The sequence below is a fragment of the Solanum dulcamara genome, chromosome 5 (assembly GCF_947179165.1).
Source record: "Solanum dulcamara chromosome 5, daSolDulc1.2, whole genome shotgun sequence".
NCBI lineage: Eukaryota > Viridiplantae > Streptophyta > Magnoliopsida > Solanales > Solanaceae > Solanum > Solanum dulcamara.
Genome location: NC_077241.1, coordinates 7,072,369 through 7,089,097, shown reverse-complemented (window position 1 = coordinate 7,089,097; position 16,729 = coordinate 7,072,369). Strand labels below are relative to the sequence as shown.

Sequence of the window (16,729 nt, the reverse complement as noted above, 5' to 3'; positions counted from 1 at the left end):
AGCTAAGCCTTATGGTCATCACTTGATAGATGAACGTGCTCCTGATATATCCTCCTTAGTCCTATTTCTCCTTCCTTACCAGTAGTAGTAGCATTATTATCGTAGTTCCTTGTCCTTTGATTCATGTTACTACCTGGTGTTTCTTGTGCTTCGGCTATCACGTTATTTAGCTGTTGTTGTTGTTCCTTTTCTACGAATGCTATGTAGTGCTTTCCATATTATTTACTATGTCCTCTTTGATTCTGTATTTTTCTTCTCTATTGGCTTTAATATGAATTATTTGAGACGAGGGACTTTCGAAAATAGCCTCTACCTGTATGAGGTAGGGGTAAGGGCCATGTATACTCTGCCCTCCCAAAAACCCACCTGTGGGATTAGACTGGTATGTTGGTGTTGTTGAGTACTTCGTGTTTCCATACTCTTTAAGTTTATCTATATGGATTCTATAGATAGTTGAAATTTCTTATTGCAACTATTGTTATCCTTGATATTGATGATTGCTATCATTGCTCACTACCTTTCAGAATCAATGTGTTAGATCATTTTTTGATATCTGTTGTTACTCAGTCATACTTAGCTTGCTACCAGTAATGCCTATTGATTCAAGATCTCTCTCTCTCATTCGTACTGAAGTTGAGGATATTCTTTTTTCATGCTCATAGATTTGGGATTGCAAGAGCGTCGGCTTGATGGGGAGGAGTATCTTGAAGTAATTGATGAATTTATGGAGGCTGTTTTTACTCGTTGGCCCCATGTGATTGTGCAGGTACTTCCCATGGTTCATTTGAGCTCTTTTCTTCATTCTCCTAACTAATTTCACATTATGTCTGTATTGCCCTTAAATTCACAGTTTGAAGATTTTCAAAGCAAGTGGGCCTTTAAGCTGTTGCAGCGTTATAGAAACAACTACAGAATGTTTAATGATGATGTCCAGGTAAATAACTTTATCAGTCATTGCCAAAGTATTTTAGTGTTTGGAAAAATATGATTACAATTGTAAATGAGTGAATAATAGAAGTTATTGACCTTAATGATTGACGTTCTTAGGATCAGGGATATTGATTTGCTCATAAATCGAATGAAGCAAAAGATTAAGCTGGTACAAGCATCTGCAAAATATTCAAGGCATCTACTTGTTATGTGTCTGCAAACCTTGTGGGGAGAAAAGAAAATATTATGGCATTCACCCCACGTGTCTCATCTCATGTTATCTAGAGAGAGTGTAAAGATTAATCAATAATTATGATAATCATGTTTGCCTTACATGGCAATACTTCCACAACATTTGCTTGTTCTTGCATGCCAGAATACGGTGGAACTCTGGGACTTGAGATGACAAATTGTATCCATCTTTTGATACATTATTAGCCTTTTGGCTTGTGATGGGTGTTTCTTACTCTCAATGAGACGTTTTGCTTCCAGTATCCTGATTTTCTCAAGTCATTTTTCTTATTTCCTCCTGGAATTTAGAGCCATTATACATCGTTCTTGTACACGTCTGCTCTTATCTTCAGATCAGATTGAATTCCTTATTCAAGTTCCTTAAATTTGCTGTGGTCTTCATTGATTAACCAAGTTTCGTGTTACAAGTGTGGTGCATTTTTGTTTTCTACTCAGGGAACTGCGGGAGTTGCTATTGCTGGTCTTCTGGGAGCAGTAAGAGCACAGGGAAGGCCAATGATTGATTTCCCAAAAATGAAGATTGTGGTGGCGGGTGCTGGAAGGTTAGACTAGTAAACTATTCTTTTCCTCTCACTGCACCGACGTAATTTCTTACTCGAGTCATTGACATGCCATTATACAATAACAGTTTCATTGTTCATATGCTTCATTCTTTATATATTGCATTAATGTACTATTCTTTCCATGTTCCAAGTCAATCCTATCCGGTTGTTCATGTCTTATAACCCTGAATCCTAGAAATAGTGTTCGATTAAGTATAGTGAATTTGGTTATTCAGTCTTTGTATTATTGGTTGAATGGTTAGTTATGGTAGAAGATGCCCGTGGTGATACTTAAAGGTCTCATGTTGAGTTGAATTATTGCTGCTTTCCGTTTCAAGTGACTTATTTTAGAGCCGGGGGACACACACTAACACACACATCGGGAAGTGGGGAGGATGGAGAGTTTGACTATGTTTAAGAAAATGGACCTTTGGTTGAATTCAACCCTAAGGACTCGTTTGGTACGAGGGATAAGGGATAACTAATCCCGGGATTAATTTTAGGATGAGTTTATCCCATGTTTGGTTGTGATAAAATCGCGTGATAACTTATCCCGAGATTTTAGTGTTATTTTTATTCCGCATTGAGGGTGGGACAACAATCCTGAGATAACTAATCTCGGAATAACTTGTTCCCCAACCAAACAAACCCTAAAAGCTAGCTCATGTTGTGAGGATTAACCAAGTCCATGTAAGGAGACAACCACCATTCCCTCAACCAAGCGGAAAACTTAACACCTTCTTGTACACACCTAAGGCAGGACATATGTGTGGACAACATACCATACTGCTCAATATTGTGTCAATTAATAATAGAGATTAGCCTTGCTCTTAGCGGGTGTTTGGATTGACTTATTTTTAGTGGCTTTTGGCTTTTAAGCTCTTTTTTAGTTTTGGAAGTGTTTGGGAAAAAGTACCCAAAATTCCAAAAGCAAAAAGTTGGTGTTCCCAACTTATGACTTTTAGCTTTTCACTTATAAGTCACTTTAAAAAAGCCAATCCAAACACCCCCTTATACCATGTTAAAAAGATAGACATTGGGCCTAACATAGCCACAATAACAAGCGCATGAAATGATCTTCATACAACAACAACAACATATTCAGTGAAATCCCACAAAGTGGGGTTTGGGGAGGGTAGACTGTACGCTGACCGTACCACTACCTCGTGGAGGTAGAGAATTGTTTCCTAAAGACCCTCAGCTCAAGTGTATCAAGCCCAAGTACAAGAAGAAGGAAACAATGAAAAAAGCATATCAATTAAAAAGAAAAGCAGTGTATAGTCAACAAGGGAGAAGCAATAACAACAGCAAAATGATGTGATAACCAAAATACAATAAACAACCATATGGAAAGAACTAGTCCTACGACAGGCACTAAACCTTCTCAAAGCAAGACAACACTCTACCCCTATAAGCCTTCTAACCTAATAAGCGACCTCCACTCCTTCCTATCTAAAGTTATGTCTTTGGTAATATGAAGCTACGCCATATCATGTCTAATCACCTCTCCCCACTATTTCTTTGATCTACCCCTACCCCTCCGCGTACCCCTACCCCTCCGCGTACCCCCTACAACCAACCTCTCGCACCTCCTCACTGGAGCGTCAGCACACCTCCTCTGCACATGTCCAAACCATCTCAATCTCACTTCTCTCATCTTGTCCGCCGTAGAAGCCACTCTGACCTTCTCCCGAATAACTTTATTCCTAATCTTGTCACTCCTAGTATGCCCATACATCTATCTCAACATCCTCATTTCCGCAACATGCATCTTCTGCACATATGAGTTCCAGTGTAGTCAAAGGCGCGCTTTAAGCTCTAAAGCGAGGCTCAAAACGCGTTGAGCGCTTCGCCTCGCTTTATGTGCGCTTTAGTGTCGTCATCAAGGTTCTAAGGCAAACTTTTCGTTGCCAATGAGCCTCTTCTTAAGACGTGACACTAAACAATTGATATTTCACTTTATCATAACTTGTTTTCAATTTCTTTGGTCATATATTAGTAATGCATGTTTATAATTATTAATATTGGACTAAACATATATATTTGTATTTTCTCCCTTTGCGCCTTTTTTCATTAAAGCCCACGCTTTATTTGTGCTTAAAGCCCCAACGGACCTTAGAGCTTTTTTGTGCTTTTTGCCTTTGATAACACTGGTGAGTTCTTGACTAGTCAATACTCCACCCCATACAACAAGGACGGTCTAACCACTACTCTATAGAACTTACCTTTAAGTTTAGGTGGTACCTTCTTATCATACAGAATTCCAGATGCAAGCCTCCATTTCATCCATGATGCCTTAATGCGATGTGTGACATCATCATCAATATTCCCACTACCCTGGATGACAGACCCAAGATATTTAAAACTTTCTCTTAGGAATAGTCTGTATAGCAAGCCTCACTTCCACATCCGCTTCATCCAACGCAACACTAAATTTGCACTCAAAATATTCTCTTTTGGTCTTGGACAACTTGAACCCTTTGGACTCTAGAGTTTATCTCCAAACCTTCAACCTATTATTAACTTTGCCTTGTGTCTCATCAATCAGTACTATGTCGTCCGCAAATAACATACGCCATAGAACCTCCTCCTGAATAGACCATGTCAGTTCATCCATTACCAAGGTGAATAGAAAAGTTAGAAAAGGGCTAAGCACTGAGATGGGAAGTGCTTCGAGTCTTCTCCCACCGTTCTAACTCGAGTCTTGGCTCCATCATACATGTCCTTTATCGCCTTAATATAGACCATCGGTACACCTTTAAGCCTCATTGAATAAGCTTCTGAATTTTAAGATGTGCATTAAGATCTAGATGTCTGGATCTGAATATTAAGATGTGGTTTCTAAATCTGAACACTAAATGATTAAGATTGTTTGTTTTGAATATCTGAATGTGCATATGAAATTAAAGTAAGTCTTTTTAGTTATTGACAACCAAGTTTGATATAATCATTAACGGTTCTTTATCTGTCTTTAGGTAACAATGAAGTCATGAGAGGTTTTTAGAGCTTTTTTAACCTTATTTCATTAGTCTGGCTTCAAATTACGTCCAAGTCTTTCGTTTAAGGATATTTTGTGAATACAATTTTTAAAAAAGTCTTGTCTAGAAATTCTTCCAAATCACTCTTGAATTTTCACTATTGTTCCATAGCTGAAATATAAATATAATAAATATAACATATGAACAGATGAAACAAAAAATAATTAAACAAAGACAATTGAGATGATTAAAAAGATCAAAAACGAAGAAAAAAAATCTTCATATTTAGAATATAGAAACAAAAACTAATCTACTTGTAGTATGTTATAATATTTCTTCTTTTTACTATTCTCTGATTCACATGTTTGATGAAGAATTCCATGGGTAGACATAAATTGTTTAAATTGGGATGATAAATATTCACGTGCATTATCACTACGGAAAGTGCGAATAGAAACACCAAACTGATTTTTTATTTCAGCAGAAAAAGTTTGAAATATGGAAAATAATCAATTCATAACTATCTTTCATTAAGAACATCCAAGTGTGGTAATCATCAAAGAAAGTAACAAAATACTTAAATCCCAATGTAGAACTGACCCTACATGGACCCCAACTATTAGAATGAACTAAATGAAAAAAGATACTTTGCACGATTATTAGGACTACGTGGAAAAGTAGCTCGGGTGTGCATTCCCAATTGACATGACTCACAATCTAACTTAGACAATTTGGACAAGCTAGGAATCATTTTTTGAAGTTTGGATAAACTAGGATGTCCCAATCGTCTATGGATCAAATCTGGAGAGTCTTAGACTGAACAAACTGTAGTGGATCTATGAGAATTGAAATAATAAAGTCAATCATGACACCACGCCGCGAGGATTCCAATCGTAATGGTGGTACTGGTATATGCACAATACCCCTGGAGAGTGTTAGAATCGCAGAACAGTGGAGGTTTTGCTTGAAAAAAATAAAAATTCTCAACAATTTCGTTCTCTTATTATCTTGTTTTCTCACTAAACAAAGCTCTGATACCATGTGAGAAGACAAGTTTGAGAGAGAACTCATCTTGATTATTCCCACAAGCTATTGGGGTTTAAATAGCTAAGTATACAACAACAACAACAATAGCTAAGTATACATGTCCTAAAAAGGAAAGGAAATCAATACCTAATTAAAATAGGAGTAAATCAAGCTACCTACTATATTTACACATATGTTATAGAGTATTCCTAGAATTCTAACAGGAAGTATGCTTGCCACCTTTTCTCAATGGAGGTCTCGTCCACCAACATCTTGCCTTCCTCATCCTTGATACACTTCACTTGATCCAAGTCGCGATCCTTTCTCTGCTCGCTTTTGCGAGCCTATACAATCTCTTATCCCCACCTTTGTCCCCTAGCTCGACATACAAACGTTCGAAGGCTGCTGTCGTAGCAGCCGTAATCGTGAACTTTGCTTCTGTCTTCGTCGTCTTATAGATTTCCTTAAGTGCTGAAATCTATACAAGGAGACCACAATCATTCAATTACTCTGGAACACTCTAATAGACGAGTAGAATACTATCTGAGACATTTGGTGCACTGAGCTTTTCCTCTTGTTTTCTAGTGCTTCTTAAGGCGCCTTGTTCTCCAGGTGGAAATTCTGTACTGAGGAGTTCTTTTATGCAGCCAAATACTAGTTGGAACATTTGAAACATCTTATCCTTTCTTCCTTTTCTTAGAGTTTATAAGTTGATCCAAATTATATCACTGCTAGATGGACCCTTTAGGTGGAAATCCAGGTTGAGACCTACATCATCCTGCTATTTGATGTTGGAATTGTTGAAGTGCTAGAATTCTTGGGTTTGCACTGCCTCCAATTTTACTTGAGTCCATTTTCTTCATAACGAATAAACAGAGACCGTTGCTTGTCTTTCTGACATTATCACTGTGGACTATATTTTAACCTAATGTTAGCTCTTATTTAATGAATCTCAAATATGATTGATTTGACATTAGTAAGTTAGTAACTTCTGAGAGTCTATAAACTATAACTTAAAGAACTTGGCATACTAGGCCCGAAGATCCAATTCACTCCACAGATCATGTTCTGTAGGCGAAGCAAATTGCCCATGATGGAGAGCAAGTCTCTCAAGTTTAGGTGCGCAGGCGAATCCTATATCGGAATGAGTGAAAAAAGTTAGGAACCTTATAAGAATGAGTTCAAAATCAACTGTTGAGGCGTCTTTTGGGTTAAAACCCATAGGACAAATCCGTGTTGGCCTAGACCCATTGAGGACCACACCTTAACAGTTGACCAGGGCCGTTACTCGGTTGACAGCCGCTTGGGGGTTCTTTAGGGACCGATTCACTTTACGTAGATTGACTGAACACACTGAAAACTAAAAGTAATTAATTGTGAGATATAAATGGACCATCTTCAATAAATTATTTCATAATCTTGCTCTTCATTTCAGTCCTTCTTATCATACTCACCCTTAAACTTTACCTGGTAGTAGGCTGCAAGAAGTACCATTTGATTGGGACATACTTTTATTATGCAGAGTGAACAGTGAAGTTGGGAAACGAGACTTGACTGGCTTGTTTTCCTTATTTTTAAATCTTAAATTTCCCACTATCTGCATGAAAGACTTTTTGCACTATAAAAAATTTATGTGTAGCATCAACTTACAGGTAGTAGGCGTAGGAGCCTTTGGCATTACGGTAAATCTATAAGGTTTCTATGTTTTAAATCTTTTGGTAGTGCAGTGCAGGAATAGGGGTTCTTAATGCTGCTAGGAAGACAATGGCAAGAATGCTAGGGAATACTGAAATTGCTTTTGAAAGTGCAAGGAGTCAGTTCTGGGTGGTTGATGCCAAGGTAAGCATCTCCTCATATGTTCCCTTTTGACTCAACTTTCTTTTAAGCTTCAATCGAGCAGCATAGCATTTTTTTGTTATTTTTTTTCCTTGTTTAAATGACATTCTTGTTATTTTTTTCTGATTGCCGGGTTACAAGCTGTTCATAATTATCTTAAAGAATATTTACCTTTTCCTTTATCCTGTTTTCATCATCTCTTTTAGTAATAGTAGAAATGATAGTTCTCATAAAATCTTCGTTGTTCTTTTAAGTGCATTTAACTTTTGAAAGATGTTGTCTAACCATTGAAAAGGTAATAAAGATGACAAACACAACCAAAAGCTATGCCTCAGTCCCAAATAAGTTAAGGTCAGTTAGATAAGTCCTAGCTGACCATGTTACATCATGTAAACTCATCTAAGATAATATTATACAAAATAATGCTCCCTCCATCCCAATTTATTTGGCATCGTTTGACTTGACACAAAAATTAAGAAAAAAATGAAGACTTTTGAAATTTGCAGTCTAAAACACTCATTGGCCAATTGTGTGGCTATAAATCATTTCATTAAGTGTAAGATGGATATTTTAAAGTTAAATTGTTTTCAATTATGGAAAGGTGCCATTCTTTTGGGATGGATGAAAAAGGAAAGCGTACCACATAAATTGGGACAAAGGGAGTGATTATTATAAAATATAGAGTACCAGAAGTTCATTATATTTTCTACTGACATATAAATCTTTGAAAGGCTAAACAACAGGTAAAGTAAAATTGCTAACACAACTACAACTTATTCTCAACTAATAGGCATCGCATATATGGGCCTTTTCTTCCATTGTACCCTATCTTTCACTAAATGTGCATAGATTCCAAGAGATTGTAGGTCTTTCGACACAATTTCGTTCCAAGATGAAAGATAATATAACCGAATAATTAGAACTATTGTAAACCATAGATTTTTTTTTTCTGTAGAACATTTTGCTAGCTCAAGTGACCAATATGTTCTTCCACCTACCGTACTTATCCAAACTTAAAAGGAGTCAAACATCAAGATAGAATGAAAGCCAGCAGTTTTTGTTCTTGCATTTCTTGGGTGTAGAAAAATCAGAGAGAGGAAATAAGATTCTTCCCATGGGGGAGTAACCCCGATTCTAAAGTACAGTTTTGTAGTCATCAGTGAGTTGCTCGATTTTAAAATGTGTTTTGGATCTATTTGAAATGTCTATATTTTACTATCAGTGGGGAGACAGTTTGAGAGAATAGAAGGAAAAAGAAGTATGTTGATCTTTAAAACTTGACTGTTGCAAATATCACTAAAATGATGGTTCAAAAGGCTGCGGCAAAGACAGCTTTTTAAAACCCCATTTGTTCCACACAATCCTCGAACGTAAGTAGAAGTGAAAGAATGATGTACATAACATCACTAGATGGGAAAAGTAGATTACAAACACTACTTTTTCCCTGACCTCATCCATGATGCATAGCCCATCCTCTCAAAATCTTTATGTGTATCCAGTGGAAAAACCAAAATACATTTCGAAACAAAAGTAATAACAACTTCATGTCTTTGCTTCACGCCTCGGTAAGTGTTACAGGGAAGTTGGAGAAAAATTTCAGAGGGATTTCTTATGGGATAGCTCAAGCGGGGAAAGAAAGTTTCAACTTGGTAAATTGGGAGATAGTCACTACACCAAAGCATTGGGGTGGGCTTGGTGTTAAAGATCTTAGTGTCTTTAACAAGGCGTTGTTGGGAAGGTTGCTATGGAGATTTGGGGTAGATGTGACTGCTTTTTAGAGAGGGGTAGTTGTAGAGAAATATGGAGTTTTGGAAGGGGGTAGGAGAACTAAAATATTTCACTTCCATATGGGTGTGGTCTATGGAAGAATATCTTAAAGGGGTGGGAAGAGTTCAATAGGAACATATATTACAGGGTGGGTGACAGGGGTAGAGTGAGTTTTTGGGAACTTAGGGGGTGGGAACATCTTGAGAAGCACATTTTCTAACACATATAGAAGTTCTTGGCAAAAAAAGATGTCGATTCAACGGTTATGGAGTATATAAGGGGGAGAAGTGCATTAGGTTTCGAGGTTTAGGAGAAATTTGTTAGACTGGGAGTTTGAAGAATTTCAAAACTTGATTGGTTTGCATCACCGACAAAAAACTACTATGGATAGCCTTGATGTGTGGAGTTGGGAGGAGGGGGGAAATGCTGTCTCTTCAGTGAAGTCATATTATAAGAAGCTTCTAACTAAGGTGGAATATGTTTTTCCACATATATTGGTATGGGATGGTACCGAGAAAGGTGTATTTTTTCACTTGGCTAGCTACTAGGGGAGTGATCCTGACGGTGGAGAATTTGTGGAAGAAAAAGATTACTTGTGTCAGTTGGTGTTTCAGGTGCAAAGAATCAGGAGAAGATTTGAATCACCTTCTTTTACATTGTCGGATATCTTCTTGTTTGTGGTGGGAGATTTTGAGATGGTTCAGACTTGAGTGAGTTATGTCGGGCACGGTGAGAAACAATGTTTAGTTGGGCATTTAGGCGAAGAGAAGATACAAGGCATGGGATGTTGCTTCTCTAGCACTTATGTGAATCATATGGAGAGAGGAATCAGAGGGCTTTTGTAGGAGTAGAGAGAGATTTTTTACACTTGAGGAATAATCTATTTTCCCTTTTATCTCTTTTTGGTGCACCCATAAGATTCCTACATGTATAGATGATTTTGTGTTATTTGTTGAAAACCATGTCTTCTTGTAAGGTTTTCTATCCTTTTCTTGGGTATACTTTTGGTATACAGGCAAACTTTTGCTCTTTGTTTAATGAAATGTATTACTTTATCCAAAAAAAATTGTAACAACAACATACCCAGTGTAATCCCACAAGTGACATTTGTGAAGGATAGAGTGTAGGAAATCTTACTCCTACCCTGTGAGGTAAAGACTGTTTATGGTAGACCCTCGTCTCAAGAAAAACATCTCAAATAGGTTTGAAAAACACAAGGTGAACGAATTTCTAAGAAAAGAGAAATATTAACAACAAAATATTAAGATAACCAAAACAAAAGGACAACAATAGTGCTAAAATTGAAGAATAAAAATAATAGTAAAATAATAATGAAAAAAAGAAAGGGAGAAAATAAGGTACTCCAAGCTAGAACCATGATTTCCCATGGGAAAGAGATAAATCACTCAAGTACCTGCTAACCTTCTACTCTAATCCTCAGCCTTTATGCTCTCTTATCTAGGTTTTTGTCCTCATGAGCTGAACATCCCATGTCTTATCTAATCACTCCTTCCCCTTCTTCGATATTCCTCTTACCTCTCCTTAGGCCTTTCATTGCCAGTCTCTCGTTCTTCCTCACTAGTCATCTGTGCTCCTCCTCTTCGCATGCTTGAACCATCTCAACCTCGCTTCCCTCATCTTGTCCATCACGAAGACCGCTCCCACCTTGCCCCGTATATCTTCATTCATAATCTTATCTCTTCGCCGCACATCCATCTAAGCATCCTCATTTTGCCACTTTCATTTTTTGAACGTATGAGTTCTTGACTAGTCAACACTCTGCCCAATACAACATAGTTGGTCTAACAACCACTTTGTAGTTTATGTCTTGGAGACACATTCTTATCACATAGAACACCGGAGATTGATAGTTTAAAGAAAAAATTCTATGGGTTAAATCAACATTTGATAGCCAATTTATGACGCATATATTGAGATCAGATAGGATCGTAAGGAAGAATGTTTCTAATTTTAAGAGTGTGACATCATCGTCTATTTTGCTAGTTCCTTGGATATGCCGTGTCAATTTGTCTTTCACCAAGGCAAATAAAAACGGTCTAAGAGCTGATTCATGATGCAACCCTATCACTTTGGAAAGTATTCCAAGTCTTCTCCCATTGTTACTCGGGTTTTGGCTCCATCGTACATGTCCTTAATCGGTCTAATGTAAGCCACATGTACGCCTCTAGAATCCAAGCATCTCTATAGAACCTTTCTGGGAATTTGTAGTATGTCTTTTCCAGATCAATGAACACCATATGTGAGTTTCTTTTTCTATCCATATACTACTCCAACAATCTCCTTAAAAGATAGATGGCTTCCGTAGTTGATCGCCTGGCATGAATCCAAGTTGGTTCTAAAAAATAGACACATCCCTCCTCATCCTCATCTCTATCATCCACTCTCAAACTTTCATAATGTGGCTTAATAATTTGATACTCTATAATTGTTGCAATTTTCAATATTACCGTTGTTTTTGTACAATGAGATCATTGGACTCCACCTCCATTCTTCTGGCATTTTTTAGTCGTCCTAAAAATGACATCAAACAACCTAGTTAGTCACTCCATATCTACTTTCCTGCCCTCTTCCAAATTGCAAATGAATCTCGTGTGACTCAATCGCTCTTACCTTTCTCATCTTACAATTGCCCCCTGTACCTTCTCAAACTAAAATTACATTATGTTTATAATTAAAAATTATGTTTTGAAGTAGTCATGCCTTTGTTTCAGGTCTACCATTTATGTCCTAAAGGTCATGTTGAAGAGTATCACATCGAATGAAAAAGGGATGGGTTCCTTATATGGTCTTGGACCCTCTCATTTAGAACAAGCTTTTGGAGTTGAGTTATGCTGAAGTTCCATTTCTTTACATGGTAGTAGAACAGGACTCATTCCATTTCTTATTTCCAGATGTTGGGCCTTATATTAAATTGTCCACACCCCGATGTTCACTCTAGATTTCCAGCCCCGAACATGAGGCAGGGTGTTGCACAGTCCCACAGCGAATGAAAAAGGGTTTTGAGCTAGCTTATGGGGTTGAGTTAGGCCCAATATCCATTTCTTTACGGGCGCCAATACTCCTTATGAAGCATAGTCATAGGTTCTTGCAGCTGACAACGATATATCTGTGAATGGATTTCAATAAAGCCCGACGTTCATAGGCATTCTAATAAATCTAGTAAGTCGAGGTTCCAAAGGAACACAGAGAGATATTTGACTATTGGCAAAGTTTGACCATTTGTACCTTTTCATCAAGGAAAGAGAGTGAACTTAATAGAAAACTCTTTAGAATGGTAGCCAACTGAATTGAGCTTTCGCTTTTCCTCAGAGATTGATCAAGTGGAGGCTTGGGAGGAAACAAATATATGCATGTACTACTCCCTTTGCTTCATTTTATGTGTTTTAGTTTGACTGAGTACGAAGTTTAAGAATGTAAAGAAGGCTTTTGAATCTTGTGGTCTTAAACATGCCATGTTATTCTTATAACGGAGTGTAATTAAGGGATAAAATGGGAATGTTGGAATTAAAAACTTACTAAATGTGGGCAATACTACAGTAAAGGAAGAGAGATGGAAGATTGTCCCAACTTGCATATGGTGGACAGTGTGGAAAAAAAGGAATCAAAGGTGCTTTGAGGGCAAGAAAAACAATTTACAGATTTTAAAGATGAATTGTCTAGCTCTTTATTATTTTTGGTGTCAACAGGAATTATTAGTACAGGCAGAAGATCTTTTTGATGTTTTAGACTATTTGTGACAAAAAGCACTGATAGAAGTCTGTTAGATTGTAATTCATTTTGGAAGGGGGACTACATTGATGTAGTAAACCTGTGGATAAATAGATGAAAAAGTTGCCATTTTCAAAAAAAAAAAACTTACTAAATATAGAACAATACATTCTTTTCTGATTAGAGATGAACCTTGGGCTTAACTTAACCCAGGACTAGCTCATGAGGAGAGGGTGTTCAAGGCCATATAGGGAGACCACGTTCACATCCCACAATGATATGAAAGAACTTGATACCCTTCCCCTTCCACATGCCCAAAACTTGCTAACTGGACTGTGAACAGCATGATGTGGGAGCTCGACCTCAGTAAATCAAGAATTGGGATGAGTTGGGCTCTTATACCATGATGAAAAATGGATCTTGGACCTAATCAACCCCAAAAACTGGTTCATTAAGATAGTTAATGAGGTGAGTGTTCCCCAAGACCATATAATTAACCAAGTTCACATCTCACAATGGATGTGAGACAACATTTTAAAAACAAACTAAAAAGAAAGTAAGACATAGATTGAAACGAGGGAGTATAAGTCAACATAGTTCATGATTTGAAGTATTTTACAAGACACAATCATAGTCAAAGAAAAAACTGTTCCCTTCCCTAATAGTTTCACCTTCACATTTATATAAAATGGGAGGGAGCATTTTATTTTTACGTATACTTTTTTTTTCCTTTCATTATACACCTTCCTTTACTAAAGCATTCATTTTAATTAGATTTAGAGCTTACCCTAACAAATTTTGGTACTTTCCTAAACTTTTGGTCTTTGACAACATTAGCATGGACGTTGGAGTAAAACTTTGGATTGTATGTTATCAGTTCACCATTGCTTGTATTTTGTTATAAAAGTCCCGTTCACTGCAGTGTTGTTAAAGATTTGTGCGTAAGTCTTGAAGGCAGGTGCAATACATGATGAATGTTTTGCTTATTAGGTGGTGCTTCAGTGTGGACATTAAGACATCAAGCTACTTTGAGACGCATTATCACCCATAAGCTCTATCTTGAAAGATGATTTTATTAAACAATGAATGTCGTCAACGAAGGGACATATTTTGTTAGCGAATGTAATGAATAAAATTGCTACTGTCTACAAATCAAAATTATAAATTTACTACACCTTTTGTTTCATTTTGTGTCTTAGTTTGACTTGGCATGAAATTAGGAAAGTAAGTGAGACTTTTAGATCTTGTGGTCTTTAAACTAAAGAATATATAATGTACCAATGCCTTTTGAATATGTGGTCTTAAACATGTCATGTGAGAAGTTGGAATTAAAGGGTTACTAAACATAGAATGTGGCGTTGTTTTAAAACAGAGTAAAACAGAAAGTAAACACATAATTGAAACAAAGTGAGTATAAGAAAACTAGCATTTATCCTCTATTATGAACTTAAGATTTCATATCTGTTTTCGAATCAGAAGTTTAAAATGATTTTGGGCTTGGTTACATTAATTTACTTCATATATTTCAATTAATGGTACTTTTTTCAATTCAAATACCCATATAGTTGTTTTTTGTATTTACAACAACTTTTTTTGCATCGTTCAAATAATTTTTCAAAGAACTCTCATCTTCAGAAGATGCATGTTGCGGAGATAAGGATGCTGAGATGGATGTGTGGACACACTAGGAGTGGTAAGATCAGGAATGAGGTTATTGGGGTGAAGGTGAGAGTGGCATCCGTTGTCGACAAGATGAGAGAAGCGAGACTGAGATGGTTGGGCATGTGCAGAGGAGGTGTGTTGACGCCCCAGTTAGGAGGTGTGAGCGGTTGGATTTGGGGGCTATGCGGAGGGGTAGGGGTAGACCAAAAAAGTATTGGAGAGAGGTGATTAGACAAGATATGACGGTACTCCATATCACCGAGGACATGACCTTAGATAGAAAAGAGTGGAGGTCGCGGGTAGAAGGCTAGTAGGGATAGAATGGTGTCTTACCGTGTGTCGGTTTTGGGTGGTCGTAGGTCTAGGTGTGCCTTTATAGTTGTGTTGCTATTGCCTTTGTTTATTGCATTACTTTGCTATAGTTATTGTTCTTGTCTTGTAAATTGTGCATTGCATTTTATTTTTATTTTTATTTCTATTTTTACTTTTTTTTTTTAATTTTTTTTTCCTTTTTTTCTTTATGCTATATATATTGTTTTTTTCTCTCGTACTTGGAACTGTGACTTTCGAGCCGAGGGTCTTTCGGAAACAACCTCTCTATCTCCATGAGGTAGTGATAAGGTCTGCGTACATCCTACCCTCCCCAGACCTCACTTGTGGGATTCCACTGGGTATGTTGTTGTTGTTGTTTGTTTCTTCATTTACGTCGTGTTTCACTAATGGTCGGGCTTGAATTATGCGTTGCACTTAAACCTTATCAATCTTTGTGCTTTTCTATGCACATCTTTGCCAATGCTGATCTAGAGTCCAATGAATACAGATATAAGTGATAAGCCTTGTGAACAAGTAAAAAAATCTGGTTGTGGTTTACGTATTGCGTAGAAAGATGGGAAAGAAAGTACAGATACATCAACAGAGTGGAATATCAGGTAGAAATTTGACGAATAGTGAGTAATTATAGGGTTATACCATATATTTAGCATCAGCCTCTTTTGGCAATGATTATAAGGGTCAAAGCAACAAGCAAGTTCCTGAAAAGTGCTTTCATGCTTGTTGCCTGCGAGCAGTTCTCAATTTAGACTTGGGTCGTGCGTTAAATGCATTTAATGTGTTTCTTTCCTTTCTCTAGCTTAGGTTGTCGAAGTAGTCTAGTTTGATGATATTGTAAATGTTAGTTTGGACTTCTTTTGCTTTTCTATATTGCTCTGTAGATATGAAATCATTTGGGGAAGTGAAATGCATTAGGTAGGTTTAACTATGACATAATTATTGATGGGTGTTTAACAATGTATTTAGGGATTAATTACTGAGGCACGTGAAAATGTTGATCCTGATGCTCGCCCGTTTGCCAGAAAGATCAAAGAGATTGAACGTCAGGGACTAAGTGAAGGTGCAACCCTAGCGGAAGTGGTAATTAACCTTTATCCTTTCACTCATGAAAACTGACTTCTCATTTTTGAATAAAGAATCAGGGCTTTTATGGTCTGTCACTCTGTCTCATCTTAGTGTAGGACTCAAAAGTTTTCATAATTTGTCGATTGCTTACTGTGAATATATGCTGAGTAAATTTATATGAAAGGAGAATGTTCACATGACGACTGTTTTATTCATCAGATAAACATTTGAGATCTTAAGGAAATGTTGACCGAGGCAAAAATAAGAATTGTAGTTGTGTTCAAATGCAACTTATCATGTTAGTGGGAAAATAGAAACTGAATGGACAGATGAGCGTAATAATATGATGATGGCTTAACTCTGATAAGGCCAGCCAATATATATTAGATCTTTAGATTTGGCAGTTTGCCTGAATAGTGGTGCTGTGAACTTTTACTTGTTCCAACATGAAAAACAGAACATGGATTTTGATTCAATAGGATCTTCCATAAACTAAAAGTGTGAAAGCATTCAAAATACAGAAAATGTAGGTAATTATGAGGTTGACTTAGCTTTGAATCACATTGCCAATCAACTGTTTTCTGAACTCGTATGGCTTGCTTTTCCATTGTG

At 37.0% G+C, this 16,729-nt stretch overlaps 1 protein-coding gene across 1 annotated transcript in view; it reads left to right on the top strand.

Moving 5' to 3' along the window:
• The window catches only part of LOC129888952 (NAD-dependent malic enzyme 62 kDa isoform, mitochondrial), a 44,741-nt gene that overhangs the window by 15,479 nt on the left and 12,533 nt on the right, over positions 1-16,729 (top strand). Inside the window, exons 7-11 of the mRNA XM_055964025.1 lie at positions 663-766; positions 851-934; positions 1,618-1,724; positions 7,456-7,567; positions 16,019-16,132. Of these exons, the coding sequence (XP_055820000.1) occupies positions 663-766; positions 851-934; positions 1,618-1,724; positions 7,456-7,567; positions 16,019-16,132 (521 nt within the window). The remainder of the gene's footprint in view (positions 1-662; positions 767-850; positions 935-1,617; positions 1,725-7,455; positions 7,568-16,018; positions 16,133-16,729) is intronic.